Source organism: Aquarana catesbeiana, linkage group LG07, assembly GCF_042186555.1.
Source record: "Aquarana catesbeiana isolate 2022-GZ linkage group LG07, ASM4218655v1, whole genome shotgun sequence".
Taxonomy (NCBI): Eukaryota; Metazoa; Chordata; class Amphibia; order Anura; family Ranidae; genus Aquarana; species Aquarana catesbeiana.
Genome location: NC_133330.1, coordinates 36,264,961 through 36,284,000, shown reverse-complemented (window position 1 = coordinate 36,284,000; position 19,040 = coordinate 36,264,961). Strand labels below are relative to the sequence as shown.

Below are 19,040 nucleotides of genomic sequence, written 5' to 3'. Positions count from 1 at the left end.
AGGGAAGGTAAGCATGACATGTTTGTTATTTTAATAGAAAATAAAAAGGAGACATTACAATCACTTTACAGTCCTGTCTTTTTTTTACATAACAAGCATGTTATACTTACCTGCTTTGTGCAGCGGTCCCACACCAGCGCTCCTGGCTCCTCCCTCCTGCCGAGTTCCCCCAAAGCAAGCAGCTTGCTCTGTTGGCACACAAGCAGGCATTCTCCTGACCCGCAGCTTTGAGTGGCCATTCACACATGGAGCCGTGTCTCGTCCCCGCCCCCACCGTCTCCTGATTGGCTCACTGGCTGTGATTGACAGCAGCGGGAGCTAATAGCCGCCAAAAGCCAATCAGGAGTGCAAGTCCCCAGAGAGGCAAGGCTCTGGTGGACATCGCTGAATTGAGAAGGGGATCAGGTAAGTATTAGGGGGGCTGGGGGGGGGCTGTTGAACACAGAAGGTTTTTTACCTTCATGTATAGAATGCATAAAGGTAACAAAACCTTGAGCCTTTACAACCACTTTAACCTCATGAACCCTGGTAATGAGATTTCTACACCCAGGTTTCCTCACTCTCCTGCTGGGACTATTATGGGAAGGCCCCACTTCATGTATAATTTTTTTTTTTACTATTTTTATTGAAGGTTTTTTTTTTTTTTTGTTTGTTTTAAAGGCAACAAAGTACTTCCAAGTACTATAGCTGCTTGCTAATCACCTCACTTAGCTGTACGTACGGCGGCAAAGAGGCCTCTCTGTGTTGGATCACGTATCTGATGTGATCCAGCTTTTCCGGGTAGGTGGCACGCACCACCCTGGTTTTGCTGTAATTGGTTACAGCACAAGCCGATCAGTGGGTCCCGGCCAATGATTGATGGCCAGGACCCACGGATCAGTGAAGTGGATCACAAGACAGAGCTCTGTGATTGTAAACAACACAGAGCTCTGTCCTGGCAGCGGGGATGTGCCGCTTTTTGTTTCCCTACAAAACAGGGAATAAAAAAAAGTCACTTCCCTTAGTAGAATCAGCACACAGCCAACACACCAAGCATTGTTAGTTACACAGTCAACCATTTGATTACCCTTTGAGGTCAACCCCTTCCCAGTGTCATTTGTACAGCATCAGTGTATATTATTAGCACTGATCACTGTCTTAGTGTCACTGGTGATGTCAGTTCCCACAAAGTGTCACTGTCAGATTGCCCACTGTACTATCACAGTCCCATTATAAGTCACTGATCACTGGCATTAGTATAAAAAAATAAAAATAAAATTCCAGTATATATACCATAGTTTGTAGACGCTATAAATTTCACGCCAACCAATTTATGCTTATTGGGATTTTTTTTTACCAAAAATATGTAGCAGAATACATTCTGGCCTAAACCTATGAAGAAATCAGATTTTTTACATTTTTTTTTTATTGGATATGTTTTATAGCAGAAAGTAGAAAATATTGTTTGTTTTTTTCAAAATTTGTGTTTTTTTTTGTTTAATATATCGCAAAAAAAAGAAAAGAATCCAGTGGTGATCAAGTACCACCCAAAAAAAAGCTCTGTGTGTGGGTACAGTGTTGCATGACCGCGCAATTCCCAGTTAAAGTAGAGCAGTGTCGATTAGCAAAAAAATGCAATGAATGATTTGTAAAAAAAAAAATGCAAGGTATAACCTTCCTGAAGGCAAGTGGATAGTGTAGGTCAAATCTAATGGGACTAGTAAAAACTACTTCAAGACAGGGGTAGTTAGGGCTATGGGGGGGGGGGGGGGGGGGATAAAAACAGATCGTTGAGTGCCAGTGTTGGCTGCATATCATTGCTCTTAACCAGATTCCAGATCACAACAGCGGTGGACAATGCCTGTGTAATAGGTGTTGGCACAGCTGGGACATTCAACAGGGCAGCAACACGAGAGCACCATTGTCACGCTATAACAGGAAGTGCCCGAACGAGGACCTTCATGGTGGGATCTTCAGGTATTATTTATGTAATCTGCAGGTTAAAAAGACTAAAAACTGATTTTGAAATTACTTTACAAATCATATACATTTTTGTGATTTGGCTTTATATCTACTTTTAATGACTTCCCTATTATTTAATCCTTTTGAGTAATTTTCTTTTTTCTTTTAGCGAGCTACACCAGTCTGGCTGTAAACATATTTACCACCACTTGGTGGCACTGCTGTCTTCTTGTCAGTTGTCCCCACACACCTTCTTATCACATGGAAAGCTTTATTTGTCATGAATACTTTGCATAACTCTGTTTTTGTATTAACACCGCCTGGGGTAACACGAAGCAGCTCCCTGTTTTATGCAAACACAGCTTTGTATACGCTCATAAAATTTTTGTGTGTTTTTATTTTTGCGGAGAAAGGTGATAGCCATGAACAGTTGTTGACAAGAGAAGCCTTTAACCAGGAAGCTTTATGGGGAAATTGGACCAGGCCTATTATTTTTACTCTGTCAAACCTTTAAAGGAAAATTTCCCCTCCTAATCCTTTTTTCTACAGTCTCCTCCCACAGTTTCCAGAATCGTTTTATCTACCAGTGCTTATTGGTGGCTATCTTGCTGTCATTTTCTCATATGTTGTGTAAGAGTCCATGCCTTGAAAAGTATATGAAAAAAAAAAAAGAATTAGGACTCATGCACATGGATGGTTGGGCCCATGCAATATAAATTCCAGCATATTTCCCTACCTGGAAAGTCCATATGGTGGGTGCAGTCTCCCATAGACTTGAATGGCTGTGCTTTATCCATATTCGGTTATATACTGGTGTTCACGTAAATATTAGTTCGGCGTAGAGGCGTGTGCAAAAAAATAGAAAATGTTTTTTTTTTGTTTTTTTTTTGGGCTGTGGAAATTAAAGATTAATTCCTCGATTAATCGTTAATTTTTTTTGATCGATCAAAATTCTTTTGATTAGTACTCACCCCTCCGCGGGCTTCCGGGTCTTCAGGGAGTTCCGTCGGAGATACGGTGACGTCACGGACATCGACGTCACCGGACTCCTCCCCCCTTCCCCAAGTGCCTCTGTCTGCTAACGAAGGGAAGGGGGGAGGAGTCCGGTGACGTCGATGTCCATGACGTCACCGGACAGCCTGGACAGTGATGGTAAATATGGATGTGGTTAACTGGGATCATTCAGTGAGCTGAGTGTAGGCAATTTTGATAACCTCCATTTTTAACATTGATGTCCTTAGAGGCTGATAAGCTGTGATATTTTTGCCGTGTGGATCGGCTTCTGCTGTTGCCATGACGGCGGCGCTTGCTTTTGATTGACGTGTGACGTCCTAGCCATGCCCCTGCTATGTCCGGCTTTGGCCGTTGCCATAACAAAAGCTAAAAGTAGTTGATCTGTATGTGCGTTTATAATTAATCGAAATTAATCGATTAAAAAAAAAAATTCGATTAATCGAACATGAAAATTTTAATCCGTAACAGCCCTAGTTTTTTTGCTTACGCCCATTTGCAAACATAGCCAAATACCTGAGTACAGCCATTCATGTCTATGGGCGACTGTACACAGCACCGGGGCTTCCCAGACAGGGAAAAATATGCCAGAGTTTGGCTTGCACAGGCTCCATGTGCACTGGACCTTTATTAACCACTTCTGCTCATGACCGGGCCATTTTTTGCGATACGGCACTGCAATATTTTAACTCACAATTGCGTGGTCGTGCGACACTGTACGTAATGTTTGTCTTTTTTTTTTCCCCACAAATAGAGCATTCTTTTGGTAGTATTTGATCACCTCTGCAGTTTTTATCTTTTGCGCTATAAACAAAAATAAACCGATCATTTTGAAAAAAAAAAAAAAAACAATATTTTTTGCTATAAAACATATCCAATAAAAAAAAAATGTAAAAAATCTATTTTCTTCATCAGTTTAGGCCAAAATATATTCTGCTACATATTTTTGGTAAAAAAAATCCCAAAAAGCGTATATTGATTGGTTTGCACAAAAGTTATAGTTATGGCCTACAAAGTACATGATATTTTTCTTTCTTCTTTTTTTTTTTTTTTTATACTAGTAATCAGCGACTTCTAGCGGGACTGCAATATTGCGGGGGACAAATCTAACACTGAGACTTTTGACACTTTTTGGGAAACGGTGACATGAATACAGTGATCAGCGTTAAAAAAAAAAAAAAAAAAAAAGCACTGTCACTGTATTAATGACACTGGCAGAGAAGGGGTTAACATCAGGGGTGATCAAAGGGTTAAATGTATCCCTAGGGAGTGCTTTCTAAGGCCCCATTCACACTTGAGCGTAGCATTTTCAGGCAGAAAAGCACGCGATTTTACTGCGATTTTGACGTGATTTTGTACAGATCAAAAGGTCACCAATCTAAAAAGCAGAAAAAGGCCCAAATCTGCCTAAAAAAAAAAGTTCAAGGACTTGTTTGAGCTCCAGGCGTTTTGGAGCGGAGATGTGAACATCTTCATAGACGATTGATTTTTTTTTTCCCCTCCAGCATTTTGTAGCTTCAGGCTTCAAGCTACAAAACTTTCAGGTGTGAATGGGGCCTAACTGTGGGGGAGGAGCTTTAACTGTGGGAAGGCAGAGATCTGTGTTCCTGATTAGCAGAAGCACAAGATCTCTGTCTTCCCCCTTGTTTACATAGGCAGACCGCTGTTCTGCCTGTCTCACGAATGATCGGCGGGTCCTGGTGGACCCACTGATTGGCTCCCGTCGTGTCCAATCACAGCAGGAGCGGGTCGCCGGTGGCATGCGCCCCAGACCTGGAAGTGTCAGATAACGTACTAGGTATGAGATCTGGCACAGAGCGGACGCCTTGCTGCAGTATATTTGCGTGGGGTGGTTTCTAAGCAGTTAAAGGAGAAATATAGCTCGGGCTCTTTTTGCCTTCCTTCGCCTGTTGGTCACAGGAGTGCACTTCATTCTGAACTCCTGTGACCTGCCTTTTTTTGCCCGCTGTCGGCTGATGCCACTCAGTCAGTCCAGGCTCTAGATCGATCCTGACCTTAATGTCGGGATCCACCCAGATGCATGTACCGGCAGCTGGCTCAGCCTCTCGGCATGCTGCTGGGAGACTGAGCCAGCCGCTCCCACTCCCTCCACAGCACAGCGCTCCAGTGAGTGTCGGAGGGGCAGAGCAGAAAGTCTGTGACTGACAGCCCCTGGCTCCCTGAAGACTGAGAACTGAGTGATCCACTGCACTTGATCGCTCAGTTCTTGGTCTTAGGGGCAGCATGGAACAGATGCAGCAGGTAGGTATAAATGTTTTTAACAGTTCCCAACAGCTTTTTGGTTTGGATAGAGTAGAGGAGAGTTAAAGCCTCTGCCAGGTTTTTAGTACTCACTGAGAACTCCCCACTTCCTGTCCCAGTGGTAGCATTGTCATCCAGACTGGAAGTGATAAAAAATCTCTAAGGGGGACACTAGAAAATAAAAAGCTGTCTAGAGTTCTATAGCTTGGTATACACGTACCGAAATTTGACTGCTTCAGCAGTACGTGTTTACCGATGTCTGTTCAACAGAAGCCGATCTAACGATCGGCTTCTGTCGAATGATCCTGCTGGAAAACCAGTATTTGATCAGCACTTGAAGCCAATGGCTGCAGTGCTGATCTGTGTATTTTGACAGAGGAAGGGGGTCCGGTCCCCGCTGTCAGAATACCATAGCCCAGCAGGGGTGATCTCTGCATCTACGTCGCTTGTGTTGATGCACGGATCTGTGAGTTTTGTTTTTTTGTTCAACCTCAAAGAAAACTGTGTGTTAAACTGGCTTATCCTTTCTCCACCCTTGGAGATTTTGCTTCACATTTTGTCACAGTGTTTGTCACCCCCCCAGTAGGCCCCAAAGAACAAAAAAAACAGGTTTTATCCCCTCCTTCAGGAAGGTTTTTGTGCCTTTTTGGAAAAATGCAGACATGCTGCATTTTTCTGCAGCTCACCTAAGCCACCATCCATTTTTGTTCCCGTGCAGTATGTAGGAATATATGAAATGTCACTTTGACATTTCAATAAAGGTAAAAGGAAAAAAGGGTTAGAAGAGCAGTGCTGGCTTTAAAAAAACAAAACAAACATCCATACTCACCTAGGTAGATGCTGCATCTGTCCCCTACTGCCTATAAAAATGAGGACTTAGCGATCAAACACTGTTAATCGCCCAGTTCTCGGTCTTCAGTGAGCAGAGAGCCAGTGACTGTCCCCTCCAGAGCTTACTAGAGCACTGGGCTGTGGATGGGGTGGGAGCGGCTGGCTCGGCCTTTCAATGGAACACTGAGAGGCTGAGCCAACTGCCAGTCCAGGCATCTGGGTGGATCCTGACATTAAAGTCGGGATCTCTCCAGAGCCTGGTCCGGCTGAGTGACGTCAGTTGACTTTAGCCCGCTGTCGGCTGAATAGGGGTCACAGGAGTGCAGAACGACGTGCATTCATGTGACCCACAGGAGAAGTAGGGCTAAAAGAGCTTTGGCCATACTTCTCCTTTTAACAGTATTTTGCATTGTAACAAAGCAAGGCACCGCCAGCACACAACGGACACTATTCTGCACGCTAAAACGGATCTTTCTCTAGTCATCTTCCAGGACGGCACACCTGAGAGATGAGAGGCTCCTCCCTACAGGAAACAATCAATCGACAGCTGTTTTAAGTCCCCACCCTTCCCCTTGATCCTCAGTTTTTGATTGTGTTTCTCCCTACACAGCGAAACCGTTTGTTTTTTTTTCCAAATGACCCGAAGCCTGTGGCTGGTGGTCCCCCCCTGGGAGCCGGACCAAATGCCTGGGGAAGGCCTACGGCCACATCACCCTGAAAGTGAAAGAGGGCGCCGCCTGCCCGATCTCGTATGATCTCGGAGGCAAAGCAGGGTCGGGCCTGGTTAGTACCTGATGGGCCTCTGGGTCTGGCCGGATATATTTATCCTTCCTGGGGGGTTCCCCTATCCTTTCCTCAGGGGGGGCAGCAGAAACTGGAAGAGCCCCCCTGAGAGCTGAAGGCCCCTGGGTACAGTGGTGTCCCCAGAACTTCAGGGGCCTTTTTCCTGTCTCCCCCCCTTACCTGTCCGGGCGTCCGTTCAGACAGGGGTGCTGGCTGTCAGTTCTTTCCAGGGCCCCCGACTCCTGGGCCCCTGGTAGCTCGCGTGGGCTGCTGGGGAGGGCGCCGCCTGAACAACCTGCGTTCTTACCCAGGTGGGAAGGCTGAGAGTCAGCAGGAGCAGGCGCCCACATCCTCCTTTCGAGGAGGCACCAGTTCACTACGGTGGATGTCTGCCTAAACCACCTCAGAAGGGAATGAGGAACGTACGGCATTGCCCCCCCCAGATGTATATACTGACTGGCAGGACACAGCCTAGCAGTTGGGGGGGGGCACTTTGGCGGCTATCCTCCTTGCGTGTGGACCATAAGGATGGAAAAGCAAGCCCTGTGGCTGTGGAAAAAGGGGAAGACTACAACGGTGAGTACTTTCCTTTACCTTGGGAATTTAGCTGCAAAATCCCCAATCCCAGCCAGATGGTTTCTGGGCATTTGAGATAATCTCCCCTGGGGTCTGGATTCAAATAGCCCAGAAGCTTCTGCTAAAAACACCAGCTACAGCTCCCTCTTACATCAGAGATGCTGTATGGTGGACAAGTAGTGCAGAGGAGTGAGTGTGCCTAAACCACCTCAGATGGGAAAGAGGTAGGTAAGGCATTTCTTCCCCTTCCCCCTGAATTTACTAAGTGGTGCAGTGCAGGACCTGGGGTCTGCATAACAAAATAGCCCAGAAGCTACTGCTAAAACCACCATCCACAGCTCTCTCTTACAGCAGAGACACTGTGGTGATCACAACAGTAGGTTTCCAACACTCTCCCTACATGTCCGGTTGTGGGACATTAGTAGGGATGAATAGAGCGGGGGGGGGGGGGGGACACCTGGTAGATACAAAGAGTTCCTTACAGGCCAGGTATACCACTGAACAATTTATGGATTGTGCAATGGTTGAAGGATTCAGGAGTAAGCTCTCCTGGTCAGCAGGTGCACTAGGTTATATGGCCCTATTAGCCCAGCTGCTAGGAATCTGAAGTCCTAAGCTCCAACCTCCCACTCCACCTTTACATTGTGGTTATATTGAAGTGCAGGAGGTAAGAAAAACCTTTTTGTTGGTTTGGGCTGCAGTCAACTCAGTGACAGATCTAAAGGCGATTTACCATAAATCGCTTCCTATATCCTTTAATTAAGGATTTTCTGTGCAAACATATGCAAGAGCTAGATACATGATTGCTTGTTTAAAGCCTGCAGGTGGCTATTTTCCTCCAGGCTAAATTGGTGACCACCTTTTCTAGAGGCTGTCCTAAATTGGCCTCTAGGGCTGGGCTCATTGAGACTTTAGTTTCTGATCAGCCCCACCTGTGTGTGAGCTGGCTAGCGTTTGCTCAGTCCACGGAGGTAAGGTAGGACAACAGCTACTATTGTAAGGTGTCTAACCATTTTTAGAATTTGTTCCTTCACTGGCGGGTGAAGTGTTAGTATCTACAGCCCAGGCTATGCCTAGGGATCAAATTGCTCTGTTTGGTTATTTCATAAAGGGATACACCATGACTCCTCCTTGGTTGCACACCAGTAGAGCTCAGTAGTGAAGGTTTGTCCTTGCTGGGATGTTTTGGGGCACAGCAGAAATACACATTGAGATTTGTGACATCTCTGCTCATAAGGGGTATAGTGCTGTACATCAGAAATGCACTGCACTGAAGCTTTGTTGTTGTCTGTTTATATCCTAAAGGTACTGCCTTATTTGGCTACAGATCAGAAAGATACAACAGGGAAGGTGATCTGTACTTTCTGGTTTTGTGATGCATGGCGGAAATGCACATCATTTAGTCTTATGACATCTCTGCTCATATTTGTTATATTGCTGCACATCAGACATACTCAAAATTGAGTTCTGTCTGGGGTTTTTTGTGTCCTGTATTACTGCCTTATTGGTTGCTTATTAGATAGGCAGTAGTGAAGATTGATGGTCCTGAATTATTGGGAAATACAAATTGAACCTGTGCCAGGGGTAGTACTAGTACTGCCTTTGGTAATCGGTGCAGCCCCGCAAAGTGGCGTCAGGCTGACAGTGCTATTAACGGCAAAGGTTGCCGATTTTAGGCATGCGATTTGACATGTTGAGTCGCATGCCAAATCCCTTCAATATGGATGTGCTATCTCTATTCAGATTGTTATGTTGTTGCACATCAGACATATACAAGATTGAAGGTTGTCTGTCCTTTTATGTCTTACATTTACTGCCTTATTGGCTGCATATCAGAAAGGACACAGCAGTGAAGGTTGCTTGTCCTTTTCTGATTTGTTTTTGCTGCCTCAGCAGGGAGACACATTGAGGATGGTGGCGTATCTGCTCAGTATTGGTATATTACTACACATCAGACATACACAAAGATTGAAGATCGTTTGTGTCCTGTATGTCCTATATTTACTGCCTTATCGGCTGCATATCAGAAAGGCACAGCAGTGAGCGATGTCTTTTCTGTTTCTCATTGTTCTACCTTGCTGCTTCTTAGGGATACACAGCAGGGTGTTGTTGGCTGCACGCCTCCAGGGAGATAGAGCATTGGGGACCCCTCGCTTGTTCAACCTGAAAATTGCAAGTTACCTGCGACCTGTGTAATCTTGAGGTCTGTGGATCCAGAAAGCAGGGTCTGCTTGGTGGCGCTGCGACCTGGAGTTGCACAGACACAAATGGTTCCCATTGGAAGCCATAGTGATTCTCTTGCGTTTTTGCGGTTGCAGGTTGGGTCGCACAGGTGTGGGAGCCCGAAGTTCCCTTCTGGTTGAGGTTTTGCTACACACAAGAATAGACATCATGGAGTTTATTGCCTTACTTTGCAATACACCAGAAAGATCGCAGCTAGGAAGGCTGTCTGTTTTTATGTTGCTGTACAGCAGAAATACTCAACATTGAAGCTTGTTGGTGCTTTCTGTTTCAGATTCCCTTGCCTTACTGCACTTCGGAAAAACACAATGCTGCAGGTTGCTTGGGTCCTTTCCGTGTTGGTTCTATGTGACTGCACTACAGAACTGCATAACAGAAAAGTTATTGTCTTATGTTGGTTTAGCTAGCCAGGGCCATATTGATCTTATAACTGTATTTGGTGGTTCATCAGAAATACGCAACATAGAAGTTTGGGTCTTTCTGTCTTATATTTATGGCCCTGTTTTGCTGTACATCAGTAAAACTCCACCGTAAACAGGACTCCCGTCCTTTATGTATATATATCAGTTATGACCTAGCTAGCTGCACTTCAGAAACACGCAGCATTTAGGGTCGGTTCACACTGAGGCAGCACGACTTACAGCGCGACTGCCTCAGGCGACCCAGGACACGACTCAGCGGCGACTTGCGAAACGACTTCTGTATAGAAGTCAATGCAAGTCGCCCCCAAAGTCGTACAGGAACCTTTTTCTAAGTCGGAGCGACTTGCATCGTGCCGATTTAGAATGGCTCCATTGCACAGAACAGGACGCTACTTGTCAGGTGACTAGGTCGCCTGACAAGTCGTCCCAGTGTGAACCAAGGCTGAGGGTTTGCGTGTATCTTAATGTTTTTACAGATTGGCTGTACATCAGAAAACCAGACTGTGAGGACTGTTTGTCTACATTGAAGTTCAGATTTGGGTCTCTCCCATATTTGATATATTGGTTTAGCTAGCCACACTCAGATACACATTATTGTCTATGCTTGTGTCCTTTCTGTCTAAATCTATTGTGCTGGGTCCACAATCTATGGTCTTTTTTAATTTGTGATATTAATAATGCATGTATCACCTTTTGTATTTCAGCCCTCTTTTCCGTGGAGGGGCCTGGAGTTCTGGCTGCAGACGTCACATGTCAGAAAGCCTCAGCCCCTTACATTCAGGGATGCTGGAACCATTTCCTAGGGTTGAAGCCCAGTAGGGTTATAGGACACTGGAGGAAGGCGATAAAGAATCACCCTGCTTAGTAAGAACTTGGGAAGTTCTGTTCAGAGGAATATTATGACCTGAAGATGAAGTATAAAGATGTATATCCGACCGAATAGGTTACGGCTCGGTGCATGGCCTTCATCTCACCCTTCTAGCAGAACTAGATGTAGCAGTATAAGTGTTATACTCCTGCTATGGACTTTATTCTCCTGAAGTAGGCACTCAGGCGTAAGTAAAGCCACAGAGTGGGCATGCCTTAAACCCAGGGATTAAGCCTCGGTTAATCTATTACCCTTAAGTAGGCTTCCCTTTAGTCTTTGCTGATGTAAAGATAAAAATGAACAAAAAAGGTTGTCTGTTAGGGGCCCACCTTTTTTTGCAGTTTTCTTTCCCTGAACAGGATAGTGTTAAGACCATAGGCGTGCGCACAGGGTGTGCCCAGGCACACCCTAATCACCCCATGCGCATTAGTATTATCGCTCTGTGTAGCAGCAGGAACATGTGAAAGATCTACATCTTGCTGGCTCTGCCATAAGAGAAGTGTCTATGCTCTTCTCTTTAACTGTGGCAGCAGAGAGATCAATTTGCCGGGGTCATATATATGTAGACACACACACATGCATGGGTGTTTGAGCTTTAGGGTGCACACCCTAATGAAATTGGCTGCGCACACCTATGGTTAAGACAGGCCCTCTTGGTGATCAATTAGTGTCCTTGTCTTACAACACAGGTCTCTGATTAATCTTTAAGGGTTCTAAGTAGCACCTACAGGCACAATAGGCCATGGTTGTTAGATGTGTGAGATAGGCAACATTGATAACCTACAAGTTTAACATGTTTTCTGATTCCATCTTTAAGAGCCCACTCCACCTAGGTCCTGCATCCGAAGCAGAGAAGGCAGGGACATCGGTGGAGTAGACCTGCAGATCAGCCGCATGATCCAGCTAAGATACCTTCATCAAGCATATGGAGTGGAGGTAAAACTCACTGCAGAACCAAGGTCCGCCAAGAGGGTCTTGCAGTGGTCCCACCCTAAGGTAGGCCTGAGGTACTTGATTATCCTCTCAGGTGTGCCGTCCTGGAAGATGACTAGAGAAAATTGACAGTTACTTACCGATAACTGTTTTTCTAGGATATCTTCCAGGACGGCAGGCCTACTTCCCACCCGTTGGAGGAGGGAAAATGGTAGAACACTAGAAGGTGAGTACCTATGAGGAATGATTTCCCTTGTGAACCAGGTTCAGGAGTTACTTCTCTACAAACTGAGGATCAAGGGGAAGGGTGGGGACTTAAAACAGCTGTCGATTGATTGTGTTTCCTGTAGGGAGGAGCCTCTCATCTCTCAGGTGTGCCATCCTGGAAGATATCCTAGAAAAACAGTTATCGGTAAGTAACTGTCAATTTTTTAGCATGCAGCTAGTGTGAATTGGCCCTAAGGGTTCCTCCGTGTTATAAAGATTGAGAATGACAGTTTTAGAAATCTTTTCAGTTTTAGTTTGCAGGACTTTACTAGCTACTATATGTATATATTTTAATTATCCTTCCTCAGGTGTTCACAAATTACTCGTAAAACAGTCTTCTTGGAAAAGGTTCTTTAGAAATCCATGGGGCTTTGTCTAGTCCTGTTAGTCTTGTTAGCTGTCTCTTCCATGTGGTCAGGTGACCTCACCAACTACTACTAAGAAATAAGAAAACGCCCATTGAAGTAAAAAGTTCCTTCGGCTCTTTTTATTCCAGCTTTTTAGCATGTCTGCAAAGAACAAAATGTGAAACATGCAAAGTAAGTTTGTAAAAAGAAAACTTAAATAGAGCCAGTTACCTTTTGGGTTCATGCGTCTTACGTATTCAGCCCTAATTTGAACTTCAGGTATTTACTGGTACTTTTTATTGCATATTTATATTGGCTCAGCTTGAACCAATGTAAGTGTACATGTTTCATAAGGGACTGCTGTTGAAGTGGAAAGCACTGTAGTAGTTTTCGCTACTACAGTGATCACCATGGTCTTCCAAGTCTTCAGCAGCTTCTTTTCTGCATAGTGAACACAGGTGGTCACTTGATCAGCAGTTTGGCCATTTACAGAATTCCTTTTGTTTTTAATAATGAACACAAGGCAACAAGGCATTCTCAGATTGGATGAGGTGGAGATGCACGGCTCAGTGACACCACAATCTCCACCTTGTCCAATCAGAGAACTCTCTCTTTTTTTGCAGGAAAAAAAAACAAGGTATTTTGAGAATGGTGGTCATCCTGAGCGGCACAGGACCGGGAGGTCTGTGGAAATCACTGTAGTAGCACCGACTACTACAATGATTGTCCACTTCCACAGCGGCCCCTTGGCTATAGAATATGCATACTTGCATTGGTCCAGCTCGGACCAATGTAACTATGCAATGAAAATCATATCTCGAGTCCCCCACAGCTTAGCTCCACATATACATCATGCAGAAGGCCCGCCAATAACCTGGAGCATCAAGGTGAGGAGAGTGCTGGAGCCTACCAGAATAAGGAGCTCAGAGAGTAATACAGCTTCTTTCTTTGCTCTTCTACTAAAAACAATGACAATTGTAACATATAGCATCTATGATTATTGTGCAGTGAGCCCTTGTATGTCTACACGTTTCGCCATTAGGCTTCCTCAGGACACGGTCAAGATTCACAGAAGAGACCGAGAAGGGAATATGCCTCTCTATCCTAAATTGAAATGCAAAATCATGCAAGTCACGGTAGAATGAGAAAGTTCAATCAGCAGTAAGAAAGTATATTAGATATAGCTAAATATCTCAGCAGGGGCATATAAACAATATTCCTAATTATGGGAGCAGCCATTAGAGGGAGGAGGGCCAACACCGGATGCACCAATTAGATCCAGGATTTAGTATCAGCAATGCTGAAGGCTCAATATAATCCCATCGCTGCATATTCAGGATACAAATAATCGAGCGTGCCCCTGGGAGACAGCAATACACTGCACTGGCTGCTCCCATAATTAGGAATATTGTTTACATGCCCCTGCTGAGATATTTAGCTATATCTAATATACTTTCTTACTGCTGATTGAACTTTCTCATTCTACCGTGACTTGCATGATTTTGCATTTCAATATAAGATAGAGAGACATATTCCCTTCTCTGTCTCATCTGTGAACCTTGGCTGTGTCCTGAGAAAGCCTAACGGCACAATAATCATGTTACAATTGTCATTGTTTTTTAGATATTTGTATTTTTCAATAAATTTATATTTTTTATACTGCTATATCTTCTCCACTGTTTCTTAGCCTAAAAAGTCCGCCTCCCTAGCAATACTCAGTACAACCTTATTTTGTGTCCTCAATGATTTATGGACGTGGCTCATTTTTGGTGCACTTTCCTCTCTTTTTTTTTTTTTTTTTTTTACGTTGCGACAAAAGTTTTATTGGCAAGATCATACATAATATGTATAAAGTAATTATACACATAGTTTCCATCATACATGAGGTATTGCATGCAATAAGGTTACATTACATATAAAGGAATGTCGTATATTCGGTAGGTACTCGTATGAAAGTATAGTTTAGTTTATATACGATTGTTATCCGCACATTTTCCATATACATAAATATAATATAGCAGATTGAACATTGGTTATGTGCAAGTTGTGGATTCTTGTAGCCATCGATCCCATATTCTACTGTATTTGGTTGGGCACCCTCTATTAATATAGAGGAATTTTTTGTATGGAAGGGTCGTGTTTATGTCCCTTTTCCAGTCTACTATATTAGGGGGTTCAGGTCTCATCCATTTTCTAGCAATGATTTTTCTGGCAGAGAATACATTTTCTTGTAGGAATATTAGAGTGAGTTTATCTAGAACGTTTGGGAAAATCCCTAAAAGGCATTGCTTCGGGTCGAGAGGGGAGACCCCATGACATCATGCAGGAAGGTGACTATTTGTTTCCAGTAATCTTGTAGTTTGTGACAGGACCATATAAGGTGAAAGAATGTGCCTGTTTCAGTACCGCACATTGGGCATGTGGTGGGCTGATTTCCTCTGTATCTGGCGACCCTGATAGGGGTGAGGTATGCTTGGTGGAGTATGTAAATTTGGGACTTCTTTTTTTGGATTTAAAGCATAACTCCAGTCAAAAAAAAAAAACAATCCCATTAAAAGATAAAATAGCAGCTTACTGGTGACATCACAGAAGAAGATGGTGACGTGGGACTGAGGGGGGCGGCAGAAAAGAAGTGGATCTCAGCAGGACAACACTGGACCCTGTGGGTGGGATGTGAGTACCTTAAGGCAGGGCTCAAAATTTCAAGTTCTGAGCCACTAACCAGGCCTTAAGAGTTACTCGCCACCAGTTGCCCCACCCAACCCCTCCCCTGCCCCACCCATAAGTCCACCCCTAAACACGCCCTTGTAAATTATCTCATGAAATGACACTGTTAAATGTTTTAAGCAGAATTAAGTTCCAAAAATAAATATTAACAACAACTTTAACAATATTAACATAAATCATATCAGTACCCATCAGTGCAGCCTCACTGTGCCCATGAATGCAGCCTCACTGTGCCCGTCAATGCAGCCTCACTGTGCCCGTCAATGCGGCCTCACTGTGCGCGTCAATGCGGCCTCACTGTGCCCGTCAATGCGGCCTCACTGTGCCCGTCAATGCAGTCTCACTGTGCCCATCGTTGCAGCCTCACTGTGCCCATCGTTGCAGCCTCACTGTGCCCATCGTTGCAGCCTCACTGTGCCCATCGTTGCAGCCTCACTGTGCCCATCGTTGCAGCCTCACTGTGCCCATCGTTGCAGCCTCACTGTGCCCATCGTTGCAGCCTCACTGTGCCCATCAAATGCAGCTTTCCGGTGCCCATGAATGCAGCCTCACTATGCCCGTCAATGCACTTTCACTGTGCCCGTGAATGCACTTTCACTGTGCCCGTGAATGCACTTTCACTGTGCCCGTGAATGCAGCTTCACTGTGCCCGTGAATGCAGCTTCACTGTGCCCGTGAATGCAGCCTCACTGCCCGTGAATGCAGCCTCACTGCCCGTGAATGCAGCCTCACTATGCCCGTGAACCCAGCCTCACTATGCCCGTGAACCCAGCCTCACTGTGCCCCATCAAATGCAGCTTTACTGTGCCCCATCAAATGCAGCTTTACTGTGCCCCATCAAATGCAGCTTTACTGTGCCCCATCAAATGCAGCTTTACTGTGCCCCATCAAAAAAAAGGGGGGGGGGGGTAGGGAGCATGAAAGTCCTATTTATTCAGACAGTGGCTGGACAGGGAAGGAGAAGCAGCGCAGCGATGAGCTTGCCTGTGCGCCATTTTTTTCTTTTCCTATCAGCATGCTCCTTGTCAGTATGTGAACTGATTGTTTTTTTTGTGCTGCTTCGTCCTCTCCCAGCCTGAGTTCTGCTGTATATGGACTGCAACTGGCTTATTACCAGGTCAGATTCATGTACTTAAGCTGCGTATGTATAGTGGTGTATAAATGAGTACCGAACTGCATTTATTCGTGTCTTTTATCTCTGCCCAGAATTCGGCTATAAAATGCTTATGTGTATGAGATTTGACCACAGATTGTCCCACTCCTTTCATAGTCTCTAATAAATTGTGTCTTTTCCTCTTAGTGTGTCTCTGAAGAATGAAATCAAGAAGCTGACCTACGCCCACATCCTCCTCTGGGTCCTGATAGCCGCTCAGATCGGTGTGGCCCATCTGAAGCTTGTGTCGCACAGTTTGGTGGCCATGCCGTACCAGTGGGAGTACCCGTACATGCTCAGCATCATCCCATCTCTATTGGGCTTGTTCTCCTTTCCACGTAACAACATCAGCTACCTGGTCATCTCCATGATCAGCGCCGGGCTCTTCTCCATCGCACCCCTCATCTACGGCAGCATGGAGATGTTCCCCATGGCCCAGCAGCTCTACCGACACGGCAAGGCCTACCGATTCATCTTTGGCTTCTCTGCCGTGTCTGTCTTATACTTGGTGATGGTGGTGGCTGTGCAGGTTCACGGCTGGCAGATTTATTACAGCAAGAAGTTGCTGGACTCTTGGTTCACCAGCACCCAGGAGAAGAAGAAGAAGAAGTAGCCAATGAGGGTGCAGGATGGAACAGTAGGGAGAGACCTGACTCTGCTGAGATGCATGATGTCACTAGCACATGACTGATCCAAGCTAGGGGGGACATGCTACAAGGAGGCCTAGTAAAAATTACATTCACTTCTGCCAAGCCTGCACATAGCGGACTCTGACATCCATAAAGGGAATCATTTGTGTTCGTGCCACCATCTGTCTGTGAGCTTTCTGTGTCCTTTTAAAAGAATGTACATGATGGAATAAATGATCTTGTATGAAACATCAGTGAATACACTTGTACACAAATGTTCTATGTTGACGCAGTAATGTTCCATGTTTGTGTTACAGCTCTCAGATCATGAGGTTTCCTGGAGAAGATGAGGGCTGCGTGATGCTGTATAATGAGATGGTTGTGAGATGAGGGCAGAGAAGGTGCTGCACAAGATAACTACCTTATGTGCAAACAATGGGTGAGGTTTACTAAAACTGGAGCATTTGGTGTGGCTGAGCATGGTAGCCAATCAGCTTTTAACTTCAGCTTGTTAACTACTTCCCACCCGGCCACTGCTCATGAACGGCCGAGTGGTCCTTTCCTCGTTCTGTGTGGACGTTCAGGAACGTCCCTCAGAACGAGTACTCGCAGCGCAGCCACGAGGCACGCTGCGGCTCGATCCTGTGATCATTCTGATCACAGGATCCAGCTGAGCAGAGATCGGGATATGAGCGCTGTGATTGGCCCTCCCGATCACCTGACGCCTGTGTCCAATCACAGCCGTCACAATGTAAACAGAGACGCGTGTCTCCGTGACAGGTCTCCCTGCCGAGCTCAGTGCGGGGGGGGGGGGGGGAGAAAGAGAGAGGGGGAATCCACAGATCTGTGACAGCTCTCTGTGTGGGAATGATTTTACACAGAGAGCTGTTACAGATCACCCCACAAAGTACACCAAGCACCACTGATATACCCCTGTCCCCTGTGGCAAAATCTGTCTGTCCCCCATCACTGCCAACACCAAATAAACACTGATTTTTTGGTCAAAATGTATCAAGAGAAATTACTTATTTGCAAAATTTTATTACAGAAACTAAGAAAAATGCATTTTTTTGGAAAATTTACGGTTTTTATTTATTTGTACGTAAAAAATAAAAACCCCAGCGGTGATTAAATACCACCAAAAAAAAGCAATGTGTGAAAAAGATGATAAAAATTTCATTTGGGTATAGTGTTACATGACCGCGCAAATGTCATTCAAAGTGTGACAGCGTTGAAAGCTGAAACTTGGTCTGGGAAGGAAGGGGGTGAAAGTGCCCGGTATTGAAGTGGTTAAATTAAGCTTTGACAACAAAACCTGGAATTTGATTGGTTTCTATGCAGAGCTGAACCAGATTTTGCACTCTTCAGTTTTAGTAAATGTCCCCCAAGGTGTCACTTCAGTTCAGTCCATGCTTGCCCACTGCAAATGGGTGCTTGTCCAGCTCATTACTGACAACTTGTTCAAAACAGATTAGTCAATGCAAATCCTTCAATGGTGAAATGGATAAATACCAGCGCAATACCGGATATTCATACATATGCTAAAAATGTTGTAGTGAATACGATAAACATTACTATATTAGTGATATCAAACAATATTCCAATCTGTTCATCAATAATAAAAAAACGATATAGTGCTTTTGGTAACGTTGCCCATTGATGACGAAACGCGCCAAGCTGCCGCTCCTGTGCGTCACTTTCCGGCCCAGAGAGTGGAACGCATACCAGAAAGTAGGTAGCGTCCATTTCTCCATTACACAGAGCGCTGCATTGTAACTGTATAGTGGCGCTTTTAGATTGCTTTATATGGCAATTGATGTAATTTTTACATGAATAAACTCAAAGGATTTTATACTATAAGAGGCTGTCTCTGCATGTACTTTTCACTTGCATAACAACGCTCCAGGAAGAGCCCCGGGGGTTACAACATGAAGGAGTTTTGGACCTATGGGAGTTACCAGGGAGAGTGGGGCAGGTCCCCTTAAATAAGACCTACATGCCCAGTTGATTTTCCTTGCTATAAAGCAAGGGAGTCACCAACATCTGGTG

At 44.9% G+C, this 19,040-nt stretch overlaps 1 protein-coding gene across 4 annotated transcripts in view; it reads left to right on the top strand.

The window, feature by feature from the left end:
- The window catches only part of JAGN1 (jagunal homolog 1), a 39,712-nt gene extending 22,462 nt beyond the window's left edge, over nt 1-17,250 (top strand). For all 4 annotated transcript variants that reach the window (XM_073591969.1, XM_073591972.1, XM_073591970.1 and 1 more), the window contains exon 3: nt 16,510-17,250. In XM_073591969.1, coding sequence (XP_073448070.1) covers nt 16,510-16,975 — 466 coding nt within the window. In that variant the 3' untranslated portion in view covers nt 16,976-17,250. The remainder of the gene's footprint in view (nt 1-16,509) is intronic.
- The last annotated feature ends 1,790 nt before the right edge of the window (nt 17,251-19,040 follow it).